This window comes from Parambassis ranga, chromosome 16 (assembly GCF_900634625.1).
Source record: "Parambassis ranga chromosome 16, fParRan2.1, whole genome shotgun sequence".
Classification (NCBI taxonomy): domain Eukaryota; kingdom Metazoa; phylum Chordata; class Actinopteri; family Ambassidae; genus Parambassis; species Parambassis ranga.
The window spans coordinates 8992567-9014705 of record NC_041036.1 but is presented as its reverse complement, the minus strand read 5'-3'; the positions used below and the strand labels follow the sequence as shown (position 1 = coordinate 9014705).

The 22139-nt window shown below is 39.7% G+C and overlaps 2 protein-coding genes across 2 annotated transcripts in view; both read left to right on the top strand.

Moving 5' to 3' along the window:
- LOC114448471 (exostosin-1a-like) overlaps window positions 1–11040 on the top strand; it is a 28913-nt gene extending 17873 nt beyond the window's left edge. The window contains exons 2-11 of the mRNA XM_028425431.1: window positions 1201–1294; window positions 2997–3104; window positions 3325–3444; window positions 5957–6089; window positions 6645–6763; window positions 7959–8054; window positions 8895–8984; window positions 9107–9267; window positions 9355–9526; window positions 9863–11040. Of these exons, the coding sequence (XP_028281232.1) occupies window positions 1201–1294; window positions 2997–3104; window positions 3325–3444; window positions 5957–6089; window positions 6645–6763; window positions 7959–8054; window positions 8895–8984; window positions 9107–9267; window positions 9355–9526; window positions 9863–10048 (1279 nt within the window). The 3' untranslated portion in view covers window positions 10049–11040. The remainder of the gene's footprint in view (window positions 1–1200; window positions 1295–2996; window positions 3105–3324; window positions 3445–5956; window positions 6090–6644; window positions 6764–7958; window positions 8055–8894; window positions 8985–9106; window positions 9268–9354; window positions 9527–9862) is intronic.
- A 4714-nt stretch (window positions 11041–15754) lies between these two features.
- On the top strand, window positions 15755–22048 carry LOC114449086 (double-strand-break repair protein rad21 homolog A-like). The gene is made up of 14 exons (XM_028426441.1): window positions 15755–15887; window positions 17128–17318; window positions 17471–17600; window positions 17772–17871; window positions 17967–18073; window positions 18240–18437; window positions 18547–18672; window positions 18803–18928; window positions 19365–19588; window positions 20048–20201; window positions 20326–20471; window positions 20706–20888; window positions 21051–21134; window positions 21322–22048. Exons 2-14 carry the CDS (start codon window positions 17175–17177, stop codon window positions 21511–21513), a joined length of 1914 nt encoding a protein of 637 aa, XP_028282242.1. The 5' UTR covers window positions 15755–15887; window positions 17128–17174; the 3' UTR covers window positions 21514–22048.
- The last annotated feature ends 91 nt before the right edge of the window (window positions 22049–22139 follow it).

The window sequence follows — 22139 nt, the reverse complement described above, 5'->3', positions numbered from 1 at the left end:
TTTAACCATCACCAAAGCTGATTGAACATTGCAGCTGATATTTTGTGCTGCAGTCATTTGTGACCTGTAAATGACCGTGCGGAATGGCACTTGATGGGAACATGTCAAAGCGGGTTGACCAAAGTCTTGTGTTGTGAAAACATTTTATGTTCTCTAGTATTCATATTACTGCATATAAACCATTGCAATAGAACATGCTATACTGTATATCATCTACACTGTTTACTGTGTTCTCCGAATGTGCATGACATGAAGTTGGCATGTGTCTTAACTAGGGCTGCAACGATTACTCAAGTACTCGAGTAATATAATATATGGTGTAGTGGGATGATCAGCGTTTTGGGTGCAAGAGGCCCTGGGTTTGAGAAGCGGGTGAGCCGTTTACACATACACAGACATGTCACATGTATGCAAAAACCATGACATTTACGCGTGATCCAAGTACTTGAGTAATTGCAAAAATAATCGGCACGTATCAAAATACTGTGCATTGACCCATAGAATTAAAGTCTGTCAAATAATGTTTCATATCTGCAGAGGATTACACTTTAATATTGACTCTTAGTGAGGCACACAGCCCATAGCTAACTGTGTATACATATATAATAGGAAAGACTTGGTTAATATCCCTGGAGCACACAGATTGGCTGCTGAAATGATTACTCACTTTCACATGCATATTTGCATTCTCATGCAAATATGACCTCAGCTTGTTTATATATAGCCTACATTCATATATAGGCAGTATGTACACTGAGAAATAAAATATTTACACCTTCAGCTGTACAGAATAAACCCAACCACCACTTTTTTCATACTTTCTCCTGGATACGTATAATATTGACACAGAAGGAATTCCAAGCAGCTCCTTAATCCAAGCAAGTGCTGACTGAGGCCTAGATTGGACAGAGGAAGAGGAGAGATGTTTAGTTCTGCAGGTGAGAGGGCATAGGAGTTTAAAGGCGGGTGGAGGAAAGTGGAAGAAAGAAAGGTCAAGATCAAAGGATGAGGTTTTTTTCCTGAAAAGCTGGAGCTTTCCAGGTATTCCATTGTTTAAAAAAGAGGCATTTCTGCTCTGCCGCTGCAGTAACAAGGTTTTCAGGACACTTTAGCCTTGTATTTGCTGACCACCAAAAGTCACTTTTTTCTGATGTTTTTTTTGACTGCTAATGCGTTCTTTGTCTTTTTCTCTCACTGCAGATATGACTACCGAGAGATGCTGTACAACTCCACATTCTGTCTGGTACCTCGAGGACGACGGCTGGGTTCCTTTCGCTTCTTAGAGGCTTTGCAGGTCAGTAAACAAAAAGTCAAGTTGAACTGGAAGAAATCTTGTAGTGCATCAGGCTGACAGTGTGCTGTGCAATACAATAAAGCCATTAATCTGTGCTTGAGAATGGAAAAAGTGAAATACTGAGTAGCTCTCCAGTAGCTCTCTCACACACTGCCAGTCATTTTGTTAATGTGCTGCTAGTGTTACTTCAGCTGCCTCTGACTCACTGTGGTCACTGCTGGCACTCATCCTGGTATTTTCTTCTTTTAAATTCTGGTTCTGCTTTTTCTAGTCTTATTTTCACCCACCTACTAAATCTTCCTCTTCTCACTTTGCTTTGGTGCCTTGTATTAATAAAAATTAAAGCTTTTTGTGTGGGGAGAACATCTGCGTAACTTTCTGTCCATGTTACATAAACATTTTTATTCTAAAAAAGCATTGATGTTACTGTCCCTCTTGGCTCTGAGGATAGGTGTAAATTGTTTTACTGTATTTTGCCATTTTTAACATGAGACAAAAAGAGTAAATACTAAAATAAATAACAAAATCAACATCTGTTTGTCTGAGTCAAGGTGAGATAGTGGACTGATGGCCAGACACTTGCAGAGAAAGCAGGGCAGCTACATTTGAGTTAGTACGCAGAGGTTGGCTGGAGGTATTACTGTATCTATTAACTCAAAGCTTGATGCAGGGAGCACAGAAGTGGACCAGGGTGGACAGATGTGAAGGAACTTTGGAAGAGGCTGAAGGCAAACATGCTGTAGTGTGATATAATGACTGAAGTGGGTGCTCTTAATGGCCAGACAGGAAGCAGTGTAGCAGTCAAGTGAAGCCGTTCATGTAGTATTGTTGAGAAGGAACAGAGTGAATAAATGATGCTGAGCACAAAGCCTTAGGGACAGGGAATGAAATGTTGCAAGCAGAAGGTATTCAGACTCTCTGTCTACACATTTGTTTGCAAAATCTGTAAAAAACAGTGTATATTTGTGTAATGTGGTAGGATTGGATTGAAGTAGAGGAGTGTCTATCTGATTGCTTGGTGAGAGCAGGTAAAGTATGGCAGGCTTTCAGCAGATTGCTACCTTAGCTAATGACACCAGAGAGATTAGATGAGCACTGCAGTGCTCTGATGCATGAGTGTTGGTGCCCACATGTATGTGCATGTTTGTGCAGTGACCAATCAGTAAATGGTACCCGTCTTAACGGATTATGAAACTGGTTGCTGATGGAGGTAGCATGTGCTCTTACAAACACACATGCACACATACAGATTTAACCTTGCAGCACAAACATGTTTGCACACATGCACAAAAGCGTAAATGAATAAAAAGGATATGCAAGCAAAATGCAGATACCAGCTTCAGTGCAATTTCATCTTTTAGAGACAGGGTTTTAATGTTCAAGTATGTTTTAGAGCGTATCTGCTTTTCCACTGAGTAAATACATCATTTTGATGTGAGTCATTAAGCTACTGCAGTAGTGATGAATACTTTGAAAAATGTTTTATACCATATGGATGATGCCTAGCTGTTCCATTAAAAATGCATATTTCAAGGCTAATGTCAGAGGAGATGCAGATCAGACTTTTAATTGGGTTTTTCTCCACACCACTGCTTTAATCTAGTACTTCTGTACTGTAGGAGTCATGAGCATCACAGGTTTCATTCTCAAAACTGTTCTCACTAACCAAATGTGCATTTTGTGGGCGGTGTTACTCTTACAGGCAGCTTGTGTCCCAGTGATGCTAAGTAATGGCTGGGAGCTTCCCTTCTCAGAGGTCATTGACTGGAATACAGCAGCTGTGATTGGGGATGAAAGGCTGCTATTACAGGTAGGCAGCTCTACTAACTTAAAGGTAGAGACCCTGTGAAGGTGATTAAAAAAACAGTCCACTCACATAGCTTCCCTGCTTAAGTGCTTATATCTGTTTCACATTAACTCTATGACAGCTAAGCTCACTCTACTTTTAGTCAACTTTATAAATTATGCTAATGTTATTAATGTGTCTAGGCAAAAGAAATGTATACTTACATGTGTCACTTCTGTTCCAGATCCCCTCTACAGTGCGTTCCATTCATCAGGATAAGATCCTATGGCTGAGACAGCAGACACAGTTCCTGTGGGAGGCTTACTTTAACTCTGTGGAGAAGATAGTACTGACCACACTGGAGGTACATGCAGACATGCACATGTTAATGCATACTGTTTTATTTAAGCAGAGTTTCTGAATTTCATTGCAATACTACCACACTCTGCAATACTACCACACTCCTTAAATTGCATTATTTTAAAATGCCACCATGATACAAATACAATAAATAGCTCAATTTTCTTCATCCTAGCAAATGCCTTTGCACTCACATATTACACGTGTAGAGTGTGTCGTTGCAGATGTAATATCAGCAGAGGAAAAAACTGGAGACAAGATTGAAAACCATGAGTGGATGATATATATCGCTAAACACTGCTGTCATGTTTTGAGGTTGCGTCTAGCTATCAATCATGTCAGTGGTTTGTTCCTGTCAGAGTCCATTTATCTGTGTTCTTCCTTGTGAGTAGCAGGATATCACACTGCTCGGCTTGAATTACAAACAAGCAAAGATGAGAGCATGGAAGAATAGAAAGCGGATAAGGGTACAAGACAGTGAAGGAGTTTTATTTCACTGCAATTCAAGCTGTTATGTAGGTATAGGTAAGCATTTGTAGATCCTAGAATTTGACAGCCACTGTCAGTGTTTTATATTAAAATATCTGACATGCAGAAGACTGGTCTAAAGGAATGGTAAACAGTAGGGCTGTCCCGACAACTTTTTCACTTCCGATATTATACCAATATTGCAGCCACGAATATCGACCGATACCGATATTGAGCCGATATTTACTAAACACTAAATCAACACATATCATACATACCTACATTACAAATTTTGTAGAGTGGAATGTTAGAAAAGGCTTTATAAATTGTCAGAAGCAGTAGGTATGAGAAAGACCGATTTATTAACAATTCAATAAAATACAAAAGTAAAAAATAAATAAATTAGGAGACCCAGAAAAATAAAATTAAAACAAATTATACTTTTAATAATTCAGGGCAAGCTCACTATGGTGAGAACAACTGAGAGCAGGGACACAAAACCAACAACAATATTGTTCACTGTCCAACTGCTCAAACTCAAGAGTCCACACAGCTCCAGTTTTACTAACTGGGCCCAAAACAATGTGGTCATTGCTCTTAGTCTTAAACAAATAGTGTAAACAAAATAAACACACCTCTAATAACAAGAGCAGAAAACAATGTCAGTCAGTTATTAACCTGCTGACTACTCTTACTGTTACTCGCTATTAGTGTTACTGGCGTGCATGTTACACTGCTCTCTGCAATGTAAACTCATTGTCTATCCAGTGCGCAGTCAGACTCAATAAGGACAGCGGAGAATGGCTTGAGGTCCAGATGTCGGTGGTGAAGCTAACAGCATTAGGCGGGCGCTTTTCTTCTGCAGTTTTAATCCCAATTCCAATCATTAGTTGCTGCCCTCAGGTAGTTTTACTGATGCTTTATTCCAAGGTGTCGGAAGTCCAGACACCAGAAAGCACAGGTGGAATTTCTCTGTCAGCAGGGTTAAGTTACAGCCCCAAGAAGCTGATCTTGGATCTGTTTACACTCAGGGTATCTGAACCCTGTTCCAACATACGCCATAGTACAACACAAGGTCAGCTGTGTTTTAGCTTTCCATGTGCTCTTTTAGCAAGCTACTGTTGTGTAGGGCTTTGTGAGATTTTTCTGTAAACAAGGTAAAGCTCAAATACAAGAACCACTTTGTTCTATGACAAATAAATAATTTTCTTTGGTCTGTATGTCATAGCTCCTGAGAGTGCTTAATATTTTATAGAGATCCTCTCACTGTGGAACAGTCTTCTTACATTTTTGGTTGCTTGAAAGCTGTGGGCCCTTTTGACCTCAGCCTATCTTAGACATATCCTAAATGCTAACTGTAATGGAAAAAAAACACTTTCACACAAAAAAACACACAATCCAGTTCAGAAAATCAAGTCTAGACATGCTCAGATGCTGTATTCACACATGCCACACCTGGACAGATACTGGAGAGCCAGTAGGTATGACTCCTATTAATGTGTATTGCATTTGAGTTTGTCATTTGTCTTCAGGCATGCAGCAGTACTGGTTAAAGTCCAGACAATGACCAGAGTGAACTGCATGTGTGAAAAGGGCTAAGGACACCCAATGCTTTTAATAATGGCTTAGGTCCAGGCATGTTTGGCTATAAAATGTGAGTCAATAATATGAATTACTTCAAGTAGACAGGAAATTACACAACACAGCCAAAAATAAGTTGCCTGTGAAAGAGGAATTAAATAATAGGGTTATAAGAATTTGTTGTTGATTAGAAGACATGACAGCTTAATAAAAACAAAAAGAGGCAGTCGCTTGTAGTCTGCAGCAGCCTTGTTTATTTGAGGTGATGGCTTAATTTAAAAAGCCAGTAGATCTGTCTCTGCACTCATTTTCCAAACAGCATATTGGACCTGCATAATTGTGTATTTTTAAGTAAATGGACCGGGATGATCATGATGCCACACATTTTATTTTAACTGATAATACTATCTGGCCACAGTATCTTTTTGTGATTGTGATCTTGACTGAAACCTGGATCTTCTTCACAGATCATCCAGGACCGTGTACTGCAGCACACCTCAAGAAGTAATCTCATGTGGAACAGTCTTCCTGGAGGTCTTTTCACCCTGCCTCAGTACTCCACACACCTGAGAGACTTTCCCTTCTACTACGCTAAGCTGGGTTAGTTAATCACACACGGTATAATTCTATAAAACACATTAATGGTACACCCTAAGCTTGTTTAGACTGATTTTCTTTTGGAGGAGCAGCTGGTGTGTGACAGCTGTTAAACATTTGTAAACTAACATGTAAATTACTGGCAGGTTATGCAATGTTTGTTTATTAATTCATGATTTGTCACAGAGAAGCATGCCAATTAGACCTGCCATGTTGTATTTGTGCTTGGTTAATTGGCCAGATATGTGGCTTGTTGTTGACACTGGGATTTGGGTAACTGGCACCTTTTCCTTTTACAAGCCTAATTAGACCTGTTCAGCTGTGCTGTATGTCAAATAAACATGGCTCAGAGTAAACACCCACAAACCAAGAGATGCATACAGCTGTCATATGGTAAACAATTTGACAAGTTCTTTTTGATTTACAAAGTTTCAAGATATGCACCTGTAACGGCCTCAAACCTTTTAGAAACTGTTTTTGTTTTAACCTTCGTGAACTTTTATGTCTATACTCCCACACTTGTTTAATTATGCTTACCTTAATTTTGATATTTTTCAGGTATCAAGCCATACCCCAAGTTTACAGCAATCATTCATGTGGTCACTCCACTGGTCTCCCAGTCCCAACCAGTCATAAAGCTGCTAGTGGCTGTAGCCAAATCCCAATACTGTGCTCAGGTAAGCCCAAATGTTATATACAGAAATACATCATTCATCTCCAACATTTATTTATATTTAAGAAAAATGTTCTGTTTTGTTTTCTGTATATTTCAACTAGATTCATTTGGTCTTCACCTTTTTAACTATAAGAGTATTCCTTCGATCAGACCAGTCAAAACATGTAAAGGTAAAAACACAAAACACTGGTCTGATCGAAAGAATACTCTTATAGTTGTTTTCTGTATGTTGTTACATATATTAAAGCACTGAATGATCCTAACACAGTATGTTAACATGGTAGACGGCAAGCACTGTTAGCACAACTGCTTTTGGTGGTAAATTGGTTTGTCACATGTCAGTGTCATTTCTGTATCACTTTGATGAATTGCAGCTGCTGGTGTAAAGATACTTTTGAACCTCTGTGTATTATTTATGCTTGAGACATAAGGGTAGCCTGTCCAAACGTTTATTTGCAAAATTTCTCTACAGACACTATAATACTACAGAAAATGAAACATCAGAGGTGATAGGGGTGGGTCATGATTTGCAGCTGTGGTTTCAATCTGTTCACTCAAAACTGTCTTTACTTGACTGAATATTAATTTAAGTTATTGAATATTATGGCCTGTTAAGATAGACTTGGATTGTGAGAATACATTGCCTGAATATAAAACTGCAGAGTTACCGTAATATACTGACACGTTTGACACATATTTCTATGAGGAAGTTGTTTTCTTCTGCATAAACATGCATTAATGGAATGTGGCATTTGAATTAAAATAACATTAAAACACTTTAATTAATTATACTATTTTAAAGGTAGGGTAGGAGATTTCCTTCTAATGCACTTTTTGTTAAATTAGTGTAACTTCTCTTTACAATCTGATAGCAACCGATTAGTTTGCTAGTTCGAAGCTATATAACGCTAAAAACATCAGCCAATCCTACGAGGCGCCCCTACGCATATAGTTGGCTGGTTGTCACTCTCTTCCTGCTCTGCGCGCACCAGAGAGGTATGTGCATGATGGCCGAAGTCACAGACTGGTTGGGAGGCGTGGCTTCAGGGTGAGCTCCGAGAGAAAGGGGCATGTGTTTACTTTCAAAATCTGTCTGACTCTGAGTTTTCACCCAGCATTTTTTTCTACAGAACACATTTGCACACACACACACTCATAATGATGACTAAGCTTTTCCTGTTTTCCTTTTTGTGTAGGTGATGGTTCTGTGGAACTGTGACAAGCCTCTTCCTGCCAAGCACCGCTGGCCTGCCACCTCAGTCCCTGTGATTGTTATAGAAGGAGAAAGCAAGGTAAAAACAGCTTTGCCATATACTTCTCTTCAATTTTACTGCAGTTGTTTTGCATTATAAATATAAATTGTTGAACAGCAGCAAACTAAAGTTGTTGGACTTCTGTGCAAAACATGCAGGTGTAAATTTTGTCATGGCCACTTGACTTTATTCATTGACACTGTTGTTTGAGGTTAACTCTTTTAACGTAGCTCTTCATATTTTGACACAGTGTACTGAGATCCTGTTCTCATCATTTGCTCATTCTTCCTGCCTCAAGGAAGAAAGCCTATTGCATATTTAGTGGCTATTGAACATGAACAGGTTTTATCAGTGAGGGGTCAAAACAGGAAGGATGTAAAGAAGCTAAAACCAAAACCTACAAATGACAAAATGAAACCACCAAGTTCAGATAAAAACTGCAATGTTTTTTGATATGTTCAAATATAAATAGCATACAGTGTATAGGTTTGTATAAGTGTTTATTTAGTCAAGGTCATGCAGGGTAAAGATTGACATTGCTAACAATGTGTTATAAGAGATGTAAAGTTTCCTATTTTCTTGGCCTCATGTATGCACACATTTCTAAACTTGGAGACCACTTGTTATACAAAGACATTTTCATAAATACTGAAGCAGAGGCTAGGAACACACACTGCTGAATATAGATTTCTATCTGTGGTTATTAACTCATCAGTAAGAAGCTGCATTTCTGCTTTCACTGATATTAAGTTAGCTTGTACTGTATACATACTCAACTCTGCTGTTGCCAGTCCAAGATGAAATGGAAACGTATATGAAGGCTTGTCAGACAGATCACATTTTGTTTGTGTGTCTTTGTTTTTTAATATCACACACCAGGTGATAAGCAGTCGCTTTCTGCCCTACAACACCATCCCCACTGATGCTGTGCTGAGTCTGGATGAGGACACCGTGCTTTCCACCACAGAGGTCAGCTGCAGTCATTTGTTTATTCAGAAAGAACAAACTTTTAAGCTTTTTTTGATTCCTTGCTTCTTGGCCTCATGTCTTCTCCATCTGTCTCTCTTTGTGTCTCTATGATCTCGATCCAGGTGGACTTTGCCTTCACAGTGTGGCAGAGTTTCCCGGTCCGCATTGTTGGTTACCCTGCCCGCAGTCACTTCTGGGACAGCAACAAGGAGCGGTGGGGGTACACTTCCAAATGGACCAATGACTACTCCATGGTGCTGACTGGTGCTGCCATCTATCACAAGTATGGACACTCTATTTGAGCTTTGTTCAGTTTAAACATGATTTCTCCTATCATCACTCTTCTGACTCTCACACTTCTCCCCTACAGATATTACCACTACTTGTACACCACCTACCTTCCAGCCAGTCTGAAGGCCATGGTTGACCAGATGTCAAACTGCGAGGATATTCTAATGAATTTTCTGGTATCATCAGTGTCTAAGCTGCCACCCATAAAGGTCACTCAAAAGAAACAATACAAGGAAACTATGATGGGACAGGTAAGACAGATAATACATCCTACAGTTCCTTTTATTTCATAACTAGATCAGACACAGTGTTAGTGAGATTTTTTGTGGATTTGTATATGATTCCCCTTTAGGGATTGACAGTATACTTTTTTGTAGAGGCTGATAAATTAATAGTGTGCCGTCAGAGGAAAAACTGAGCAATAGTCATTTGTAAGTTTTAATTAAAATGGTTTTCTACAGGCTTCTATAAAAAAAAACTCATGAATAATTACAGTAGGGTCTGAAAGTTCGCAAAAAATCTGATGATTATTAATTATCTTGATATGTTGTGCTCTCTCCCTCACTCCCTTCACCTCCAATCTCCAGAGCTCCCGTGCATCTCGCTGGGCTGACCCAGACCATTTTGCCCAGCGCCAGACCTGCATGAACAAGTTTGCCAACTGGTTTGGCACCATGCCCCTGGTCCATTCTCAGATGAGGCTGGACCCAGTCCTGTTCAAAGACCAGGTGTCCATATTGCGGAAGAAATACAGGGACATTGAGAGGCTATAACCCTCCTGAGCCCCCTCGCTCTCTGGACACAACAAAGAAGTAGCGAGGGGGCGGACTTATGGAGAGAAGCCTTTTCATGATTGCACAGATGGGTCAGTGAAGACGCAGACAGGATTGGGTACAGAGAAGGAACAGGAACAGGAACTGGAACAGATGTGGAGGACACCAAATTTGTCTGCTTCATATTCCTCCTTTCCAGCCCTTCTGTTGTGTGATTTGGGGATAGCTGTGCACACAGGTCCCACAATGAACACTTAGACCACTAAACACCTTAGGACTGCCTGACTCTGAGCTGAAGTGTTCATGGAGTTGGAAATTACAGTCCAGGCGGTAGTCAACCTCCCATGAAAGTGGCTGTATGTTCTGCTCTGTACACTATGCACAGGTCCCTGAAAGTTTTTGCTGAACGAATATTAATGAAAATTTTAAAAGAGGATAACACTATTTTGGATTGTGTTTAGCTATTTTTTATATAGTGAATGAATGGCCAGCACTACTCTCTCTGTCTTGTCTTAATTAAAACCATCAGTAGGATGGATGAAGAGAGGACCAGGATCCCCTCTACCACAGAATTGAGTCTGACATTCACAGTGCCTCACAGTTTATCTAATGGCTTTGGGATCTGGGAATCTGTGAAAAGACATGGTGCAGAACGAGCACCTTGATCTTGCTGCTTGTTTCTTTTCGTGATTTGTGATTTTCTTTACAATTGATACGTTTAAGGATCTTGTAGTGAATTCTACAGGTCAACAATTACATATTTTCCTCAAAGAAGTATAATAAAGATGCTTTTATTCAGTTAGAGAACGCGAACAATATTTCCACCTTACACAGCAGGTTTCACTGTTTCCATTTTAGCAAGAAATCTTCTTGTCTCTTCATTCATTTAGACTTAAATGACTGAATGAAGCTAGAATCTGTACTTGAATTTGTGCTGGCCTGAAGAACAACAGAGGATCATATGAGTTGCCTTGGCTAAGAAAGGAAAAAGAGCTTTCTAGTTAAGCCAACCAATGGTCTGTTTGAAACACAAGCCACTGTGAAAGCCAGGGAAGGGGTTGATTTGGGCTGGAATATTTATACTCTTGTCTGTATGCCATAGACCCAATTTCATTTTGTCCAGTGACAAGTTTGGCACTAGGTCATGCTGACACGTATGTCAGAGCTGGCTTCATGCTATGGAGACAACTATACTTTCCTCTGCTTGTTATGAGCAAATATGACCAGACTAACAAGATCTCTCACCAAGCGTGGGTCATAAGGCTCTTCGAAGTGTTCAACTGTGTAAAGATTTGCTGTCACAGGTGATTAATGTCATGTGTGCTTTTTCTTTGTCATAAGCACATACAATCACGGTTCCTCCTGGGTTATATATCCAACAGCTGCATATTTTAACTGCCATCATTGGGGGATTGCCTGGGGGCAGCACTAAACATAAACAAAGGCTTTCTGAAGTGTATTCCAGGAACTGCATCTTACATTTTCTTTATTAGTCTTTTAAATCTGAGACATATCTCATTTGCAGCAAATCTTTACATTGCCTGCCAAGTGTCAATGCAACATGAAATTGGGTTTTTTATGCTGCTGAATCAATTGGGTAACTGACAATTTTGAATTGTTTGGTTCAATTACCAATCAAGCCCGATTTGTATTTGTCTTGATAGCTCATATCATGTTATCTAGAATGGAGACTTGTGTTTTTAAATGCATCATCAAGCTTTGACAAACTGCCCCTGAGATATGTTTTTAAAATTATGACCTTGTCTATAGAAATCTAACCACATCTGCCCTTACAGCAGACTGCGGTAGATTGAGATTCTTTTTTGTGGAAGATGGTAGGCTCCACACTCGTTCACTGACCCCAGTATGTGCCAATAGAGCAGTCATGGTTCTGTTTATATTTTCAAATATGAGGAATGCCATGCATTCCCATGTTTATTCAGTCCATTCAGTATTTTCTTTGTGTAAGAATGCAAAGAGTGGAAAAGGAAGGAGAAAGTTTGTGAGAGAGCTTTCCAGAGGAAGATGCTGCACTGTATTTTTTTCACTTATGAGAATGTGCTATCAGCTCGACAGCAAATAAACAATCCTTGTAAAGCTAGCACCGTGCTATCAAGACAGCTGAATATAGTCACAAACAAAATCACATTTCACAAACAAACTTGGTGCAATACTTAAGATGACATTTTCTCTTCCCTTGTGTTAATGTTCCAGAGGGCAGGGGTTCTGTATTGATGTGCCTTCAGAAGAATTACACTTTAAGTATTTTTGTTCATCCGACTTGTCTAATAAAAAGTTCTTGTCATTTCATTGTAGGTTTTTACACATATACGGCACCCTAAAATGTTATTGTTACTGGAATGCTACTAAGACTTAACCACCACACATCTAATTCTAACATTCCTGCCTTTTTTGTTTTATGGAACGGTTTTCATAGTCTTGTTAGACTCATCCTGACACACACAACCTTGGGAGATCCAAAAAGCCCCTTCTCCCTGATTGTCACAACTATAGTAATACATGTGACGCACATAATTCTCACACACAGTATCTATCAGACAGGGCTGTGTCTTGAATGAATCCCTACCTGCTTCCTTCACTCTCTTCTGTAACAGCAGACGTAATTTTATAGAGATTAAAAATGGAATGATAACGGAAAAATCACAATTTTGTAAATGGATTTTATAAAAACAACTTGGAAAAATCAACAAATAAAATGTTTGATATAAATTGACTGTGAGTTTTTATCTGTATTTAAAGCCTACAGTGTACAGTTGATAATACTCACCTGCAATTTACAGCATCTTTTTCCAGGCGTTTCTCCATCTTGTCCCTTCTCTCGGGCTTCCCAGATATATTTTGCAGTTGCTTTATACTCTGTGCCCACTGTGGGAGAGCCAAACTAAATAATACCTTTTAGCTTCCTCCTTGTGTGTGCGTGAACTTCATCCTATGCCAAGAAACTGTGGTGTTTACATAAATCTGTGTCAGGATGATTGGTTTAGACACACTGCATAAATAACAGCATCTATCCAGGATGATCCCATGGTGCATGAGAGCTGCCAACTCAGCTGGAGCACCCGCTACAGGAGAGATTGCTACCCCCAAACACACACACACACACTAACACATGAAAACTGGGTAAAACTTGTAAAGCAAAAAATATCTTCAGTATGTAAAAGCTGGACCAGTGCCTACTTTGAATAAATTATCTTGTGTCACGGCAGAATGAAAACCATTTGGACTGTCACAAGACCACATCTACATGTAGTTCAAAACAGAAAATAAACATACAAGATCCATATGTGTATTAGGAGAAATATGTGATTTTTGATAAACCAAGCAGTAAAACTTCACAGAGGCGGCTGCTGAAGTTGGGGTGCCTAATGCCAAAAGTTGTCAAGTATGATTTAATGGTTTGCAGATCAGCTCAGTTTCTCTTAATCCTGTTGATGATTGTGTTACCCTGCTGTTGGATTAAACACTCTGACTCGGGGGCAAATTTGACAAACGCCGCTCCCTTTCTCTCATCTCCTTCAGATATCATTGCAGCATGCTAAGTGGAATGTTTAAATATCCCATTAACCTCTGCTGCATGTGGTCACATGCTGTTTCCTTATAGCTTTGTATCCAAAGCAGCATTGTTGCCTAATTGAAAATGATGTCATCATGGTTACATCTGTTTGAATTAACTTTATTTTGAAATTGCAACTAAAAGCACACCAAAAAAAGTAAATTCATTTGTGATCACATGTGTTCTTGATGTATTTTGGAAAGGAGTTTGGCAGCATGCAACTAGGTATAAGAGAAAAGAAAATTGTTCTCCGTTAGAAGGATTATATTGTGGGTGGTAGAGATTATTAAACAATTGATTCCTTTTAACCATTGTGATAACTAAAAAAGAATAAAAAAGTCCTTACATGACTTTATAGCTTAACAAATTAAAATAAAAGCAGAATTTATGTGCAGTCACAGTACAATAAATATCATACAGCACCTCATGGAAAAGCAGTTACAGAAAAGTAGATAGGGCCCCCTAGGGCAACATAATTGAATACATTAGGATTAGGCACATTATAGCAGTAATAGCCAGAAACAATTGTACAGGATTAAATGAATCTCATTCTTCAGTCTTTGCTTTGATAAAAATCTATTGCCCCTTGTTACCTTCATCTCCTCTGAGATATGTGTGTGTACATTATGAGAATGGTTTTCAAGCATGCAATGTTTCACTTCATACAGATAATATTAAATTCTGTATTGGTATGTACAGATCTTCAGATGCTCAGGCTTTGTGGCTCACACCCCTAAAGCATGGGTACAGCAGTATCTGGGTTGTCTGATGCCGTTTGGATGTATCTGCATCACAACAACAGACAGCAATCAGCTATTGGGATAAAATTATCTTGTTTAACAGATGGGAACCCAAAACTGTGTCACCATCCAGGCATGGCTGAGCAGTGCTGTGTGCATGCTACACACAACATTAGATATCTATGCAAAAAGAGATAATTTCATATTTCCACGAATCAATGATGCAACACATTGAAAATCTCCATCCAGTTTTTTAAATCAGCATCATTTTATGTAATTTGTCCTGTAGATCAGTGAATGTGTGAAAAGTCTGCAACAGTGACATGCATAAGAGGACTGGTTTTGCAGCACATTAGACACATATGATCTAGGTAAGGTCTTCTTTTAAAAGTAATGCGTAGCTGCTGCTTGTGTTGTCGTCATGCTGTCATGATCTGACCTTGTGACTTGGTCACAGCAGATGTCCACTTATGTGTGTGTGTGTATTCACTCAGTGTGAAATAAAGCGGTCAACAGAGGACATCAGTTCTCAAACAGTGCTGCTACATGATAACCCCATGCAGCATCCCTCAGTTATCTACCCAGTACAGTGAAGCTGAGCTCTGCAGCTTGTCAATTCTAAACATGCTCAACTGGCAGCCGTTCTACTGCAACAGATGCTGTAGCCTATGAGACAAATCCGCTTTACTCATTTTTGCAATTTGATTGTAGATGACTCTCAGATGTCTCCCTCAACTCTGTATATTATACTGTTTGGAAATTGGTTTTATATTCAGCATGCATGTCCATTCTATTTCTTTTCTCACTGCATGTGTCATCACTATGTATTATTATTGTTATTTATTGTCAGCAGTAAGAACAGGCACACGTAATAATGCAGGTGATGGGTCTGTTTCATGTAAGTGTTCCAATGACAGCATGCACAATACAAGGGATGCAACTATGGACATCTGAAGAGAATACAACCATAAGTAACAATGCAGCTATTTGCTTCTGTGCTTGCATCTCAAAATGACCTGGATATATTGTGTTGTGATGTCACAGAAATATTATTGTTTTGAAACTGCAAATCCTAAGTGCATTTTAGGAGAGACATGGCTACATGGGGAGGTTTGCTGCTTTAAATAATATATAGATTGTACTATTGTTATTTTTATAATCTTATTGTCTTATTGTTATTAAGTTAAAATAAATAGTCCACTAAATGCTATTGATTACACAATATGGTTTTCAACACTGTACACAATACATTGACTGTGCTTTATCCATACCTGGTACTTGTAAGCCGAGTGCCATAGCGTCCTCTATCTGTGCTTGGTGCACATAGCAGGCTGTCTGTTAGTCTCAGCAGGCTCCACCTCCGCCATTTTTGACTGTAAACATCCTGCCGATTTTAAAAGGACAGCGGTGAGCGGGAGGAAGGCGGCTGGCGCCATCTTGGCTGTTTTAATGAGTACAACAAGGGAGAATACGGTGGGAGAAATAACCTAATAATTTGGATTTCACTCTAGAAGGGGTACTGCCGGTAAGTGTGCTTGCAGCGGAAATATCTGCGCACTGTTTTGTGTATTTTTACGGGACAAAATAAGCATGCATGTTTGAGTTTATTTGCAGCGGCCTTCACTGTACAAGCAGCCGTTAGCCGCCAGCTAGCGATTATGTTGTGCTGGTACAGGGAAAAGTATGAGCAAGCTTTGATAGGCGCCTTGTTCCCATGTGCTTTACTTTACATTTGGAGCTAGTTGCCGTAGAAAGCTATAATGTTATTTTATTACGTGAATACGGTATGAACGGCAACAAACAGCACGCGTAGCCTACGAAGGCATTCCTCCTTTTGTAGTTAGCTTGCGGCTAATTTAGTTCATCCCACTTGATGGCGCCGACTATTTACTGGCGTTGACCACCCTTTGGCGCTTTGAGCGAGTTACACTGTATTAAATTGTTATAAGCTACACGTTTGCTTTTTCATGTATGGCTGCACTTATGACTTCAACATTTTGTAAAGTTGAATAAATAGTGAATGAGTCGGTTTACACTTGCAGACATGTGCATTTCCAATGTTTGCCTCCCAACTGGGAAATAGGCGGAACTTGTAATCAGCGCTTGTTTGGATAAGGTTAAAATCTTTGGATGTGAGTAGCCTGGATGTGGTGATCTATATGGATCTTTTTCTAACAATGAGTAACGTTTGATTTGCCACTCAAAAAGCAAAGGAAATGTTTCGAGGAGGATTTGTTTGATTTCAGCGATGTAGCATCACCGCCTCCGTCATATTGTTAACGTTAGTTAGCAAAGCTATTGTCAAAAGTTTCATTGGCAGTAAATAGAACCTCTTTTTTCATTTACTTGGACGAAAAATAGATCTCTGCCCGTTTCCCGTTTTGTGTCTTTGGTGCGCCCGTCTTTAATAGTTTAATACGGTATAACTATGTAATATTTACTTTTTATGGTCTATTACATGGACAAAATTACGTACAACGGATCACTTGGTCAATATTCGGTTGATGGGGTGCTATAATAAAAAAACATTTATCCATAAATTCATCTATTATCAGGAAGTAGAATTTCTCACATCATCAGAGTGAAGACATGTTCCGCTAGTGTGTGTCTTGTGTTTTGGCAATTGTGTAAAGGAACCTAAAGTTGCACAGAGGCACTTTGAGAATGTTTGAGTGGATAGAAAAATGCTCTACATAAATATTCAACAACGTTTGGACCTAGAATGGTTTGTTTTTATACATGAACCTATTCATTGTGTTTTCCAGGTAAATCACAGCACAGTGTGACAGTGTGAACCAGGCAAACCAGGGCAATGTTCTACGCCCACTTTGTCCTCAGCAAACGTGGGCCGCTGGCCAAGATCTGGCTGGCGGCCCATTGGGACAAAAAGCTGACCAAGGCCCATGTATTTGAATGCAACTTGGAGAGCAGTGTGGAGAGCATCATCTCACCAAAGGTAACAAGACAAGAGAATCAGTTTTGACTAGATCCATATAGAAAATACCATCACTCTCATCCTAATATCCCTTTTAAACTAATTTATTTCCACCCAGTGATTTGTTTGATTTAATCTTGTAGCATTTCACATATTTTTCTGTTTGCTTTCAGGTGAAGATGGCATTGCGTACATCTGGCCACTTGCTCCTTGGGGTGGTGAGAATCTACCACAGGAAGGCCAAGTACCTGCTTGCTGACTGTAATGAAGCCTTTATCAAGATCAAAATGGCTTTTAGGCCAGGTAAGAAGCAATGGCATGCCTATATTTTTAGGGTCATTTTTGTCAGTTATCATTTTTTTCCAAACATTTTACAAACTGTTGCTGTTATACAAAGTGTTGTTTTTTTATTGGGCATTAGACTGCTTAATGCACTTGTTATATACTGAGGTTATCTTTTGTGTCTGTGCTCAGGTGTGGTCGATCTACCTGAGGAGAACAGAGAGGCAGCATACAATGCTATCACCTTACCTGAGGAGTTTCATGACTTTGACCAGCCACTTCCTGATCTGGAGTTAGTTGACTACACCATGTCATATTATTTCATTGTCACTCGGTTCCTTTTATTCATCTGCCTAATCTGTTGTGTGTGTTTTTCTCTTTAAACAGCGACATAGATGTGGCCCAGCAGTTCAGCTTGAACCAGAGCAGAGTAGAAGAGATCACCATGAGGGAGGATGTTGGCAACCTCAACCTGTTGCAAGACAATGACTTTGGTAAGGCTTGACTGATGCTGAGTGTATTACTGTAGATGGTGTAGATTTTGCATTGAACAACGCATTCTGTTAAATGTTTCTGTACAATTTAAAGAATTGTATAATTGTATGTGCGATTGTATAATTGTATGTGCGATTGTATAATCACAGCTGCTGTGTTTTTCAGCGGATTTTGGTATGGATGACCGAGAGATGATGCGTGATGCCAGCACATTTGAGGAGGATATCATGCATGGTGCCACAGCCTCTAACCTTTTGCTGGAGGCTGAGCCTGGTCCAGCTAATCTCCCTGACAAGTCCAACCACATGGAGTATGATGACTTCGGTGATAGCTCAATGGGAAACAGTGATGGGGGAATGCTGGGTGAGCAGTATTTCTCTTTTTTCACTGTGGACTATGTTGGTCTTACAGAAAAGTTGGTGAGATATATTTTCATAAAAGTAAAGAAGACTAATTTATTCTTATTTTTCAGTTGATAAGCTTCTGAGCTCTGAAGATGGAGGTGGTATCTTTGACGATCCTCCTGCTATCACAGAAAGTGTCATGATGCCCCCAGATCATGGAGATGATGAAGATGACTTTGATAACCTCCAGTCACGTGAGTAAAAAAAGTTTTACAAACATTAGAGAAAAAACTTGCTTCGTCTTGTGTTACAATATGTGGAATACACAACATATTACTTTTGCTTGCTTCTTTAACAAGAAATACAATTTTTCTTTCTCTCTAGCGGGTCCAGACAGCCCAGACTCTGGCCCTGCAGAGCCACTGCCTGCAATGGCTGACCAAACAGAACAGACCACTCTGGTTCACAATGAAGAGGAGGCCTTTGCCTTGGAGCCCATTGACATCACTGGTAAGACAGTCTTACTTTGTAGAAATAAACTGTATTCCAAAATTAATTTTTTTTGTAAGTAGAAACACTAAATATAATTAGCCAGGAGCTTTGTTTAGAGTTTACACCTGTCTGCATGCCATGTGTACAATAAGCAGCACTTTAGCTGTGAAGCAGCTCAGTTGCTGCAATTGTTTGCTATATTTACATGTGCTTGAATTGCGCGTCACCAGCATTTTGAGAGCACTGAGAGCCAATACACATATCTGTAGTTATGTATGCTCTAGGCTATGTTTTTATACTTGGAGCATAATTGCAACAATTATACCACTTGTGTAGGCATCTGTCTGGTGTTTAATAGGAGCATAACCTTTCCAACCGCTTCTGTGTATAAGAAGCTTTAACATTGTTGTACAATGACGGTAACCATTGTGCCCCCTCCCTCTAATACCTCCAGTGAAAGAGACAAAGGCAAAGCGTAAAAGGAAGCTGATTGTGGACAGTGTGAAAGAGTTGGACAGTAAGACCATCAGAGCTCAATTGTCTGACTACTCCGATATTGTCACCACCCTGGACCTCGCCCCACCCACCAAGAAGCTTATGATGTGGAAGGAGACTGGAGGAGTGGAGAAACTTTTCTCTCTACCTGCTCAGCCACTCTGGAATGCAAGGCTCCTCAAGGTAACAAAAGCTTGTCATCAATATTCACGTTTTTGTGGGTAAATGTGCATATCTCCCAAACTATTGAAAACACAAACTGTCAGTCTGAAATCACTTAAGTGCTGTTGTCACATGCAAAATGCTAATGAGGAAACCACGAGGCATGATTCTCCAAGTAGGTCAGCCTCAGACACAAATGGGAGCAAGTAGATTTATAACATTGTGTTTTTATTGTCATTCTGTTCAGGTTGTGGGATTTTTAAAATGAGAACATTGAAGAAACAGGAGATGGAGGAAATTATTGGTTTTCCCTGTCCTTACACACCCACATTTCTGAATATTGAAAAGGAAACGTGCTGGTGCATAATTTAGCAGTTTCCTATTGTCCTCTTTACCACTTTTATTGTACTACTGACTTTGCCTAAAGTTGTCTTAAAAAATACATGTATAAACCGACCATGTTGAACTGATTTCTTCTAGATGTTCACACGCTGCCTGACGCCTCTGGTGCCAGATGAGCTGAGAAAGAGGAGAAAGGGTGGTGAAGCAGACAGCCTAGATGAGTTCCTCAAGGAGCTGGAGAACCCAGAGGTGCCTAGAGAAGATATCACAAGTCGGCACACAGATGTCATTGGTAAGTTGTGCAGATGAGTTAGATGGGTGAGAGAAAAGGAACTAGTGGCAGAGGTCCTAACTAAAACCCATGTTCAAAGACTATGGCAGCTGTCTATAAATAACCTCTCGTATATGTCCCACAGACCAGACTATCATGGAGGAGCCCAGTATGTTGGCAGCCTCTGCTATGGAGAGCAGCAGGACGACCTTGAATGACACAGTCATGCCTCCTCCCTCAACCCCGCGTAGTGTCAAACGCAAGAACATTGACAAAGAGAGCAGCCTTCCTGTGAGTGCAGTTCATGTACCCATGAACAAATTAACATGGTTTTCATATATGCTGGTGAAACATCTAATTGTAGCTACTCATTGTTGTGGTGACAGTAGTTTTTAAGCTTTCTGTCAATCCATCTTCCAAGATTTCATCATATTTGTATAAGTCAACGAGACAATATTATTTAGTTGACTGCAATAAATCTGAGCTTGGTCCTAATTTGCTTATGCCCTGCTTTTCCTCCTTCAGATGCCTTCCCTGGAACAGCAGCAACAGGTGGCTGACCGCTCTATGTTGTCTCAGAGGTTAGACATGCCACAGGTGGATCTTCCCCCAGAGGAGAGCAGTGTTAACCTTACCCAGCTTGTCCCAGAGCTTGACCTTCTTGGTGAGAAGGAAAAAGGCAAGAAGGATGACAGCGATGAAGAAGAGGTGAGGGGAGAACTATCAGTTTAATAACTGCCAAAAACGGTAACAACTAGCAAAACCTAATGGTCCTCTCATGCTATAGAATTATTTTGTTTTGACTGATGTATGTTTTGGTATGCAAGCCTGAACCAGATGTTGATTGATCATGTTTTCTCTGGTTCTTAGGAAGAGGAAGGCCAGGCTGGAGACCAGGATCAGGAGGAGAAGAGATGGAACAAGAGAACCCAACAAATGCTTCATGGCCTCCAGGTAGATAAGCTCTTATCATATTGTCATTATAATGGCTATGAAAAAATAATTTGAATAGATGGTAGTGGTTCTCATTTTACCTACCAATTGCAATTCTGTCTGTAAAATAAGGGCAACTGTTACCTTTTGCTGTTTCAAGGACACAACATAGTTCATATGCTAAGACTTTGTGCTTTTGTTCCTACAGCGTGTCATGGCTAAGACTGGTGCAGACTCGGTTAGTCTGCTTGACTTGTGCCGGAACAACAACAGGAAGCAGGCAGCTGCCAAGTTTTACAGTTTCCTCGTCCTCAAGAAGCAGCAAGCCATCGAGGTCACCCAGACTCAGCCCTACAGCGACATCATCGCCACAGCTGGAGCTAGATTCCATCTTATTTAGACATAGGTGGAAAAGACAAACACTCTCTTTGCAACAGGCATACTTTTTTTAATTACTCGAGTTTTTGCCTTTTTATTTTGTTTTCCTGTCTGCCCATTTTTTTTCCTGGGGAGGGGGAGGGAGTAGTTGGGAACGGGTTGGAAACTTATAAAAGGATTTTACTGTACGTCAGATAGAATCATGCAGTATTCTTGGTTCAAATGGAGTGAGGAAAAATGTTTAACAGGTATATTTATAATGCAACCTTTTTCAGTCACCAATTTGTAAACTTTTCTTCATTTTTTTTGTAAGTTAAATTTCTATTGTCTGCTCATTCCATAAGTTTTGTACCAGTGCCCCTCTTGCAACTGAAACATTTGAAGATTTTAGATAAAAAGGCCCCTGTATTTTCTCATGGAATCCTGTATTAACCCTGTACATGTTCTGGAAAGGTACTGTTTTATTGCTCAGAAGTGTAACCTCTCCCATCGTATCCCTGTTGCACTTGTTCTATAATAAACAAAAAGGTAATCTGTCAAAAAATGGTAAAAACCTACCTGGTATGTTTCAGGTGTATTATTATTCAGCCAGTTTATCAATAAGTTTTATGTACACTTTTTGTACCTTTTTACGTTTATGCTTATTCA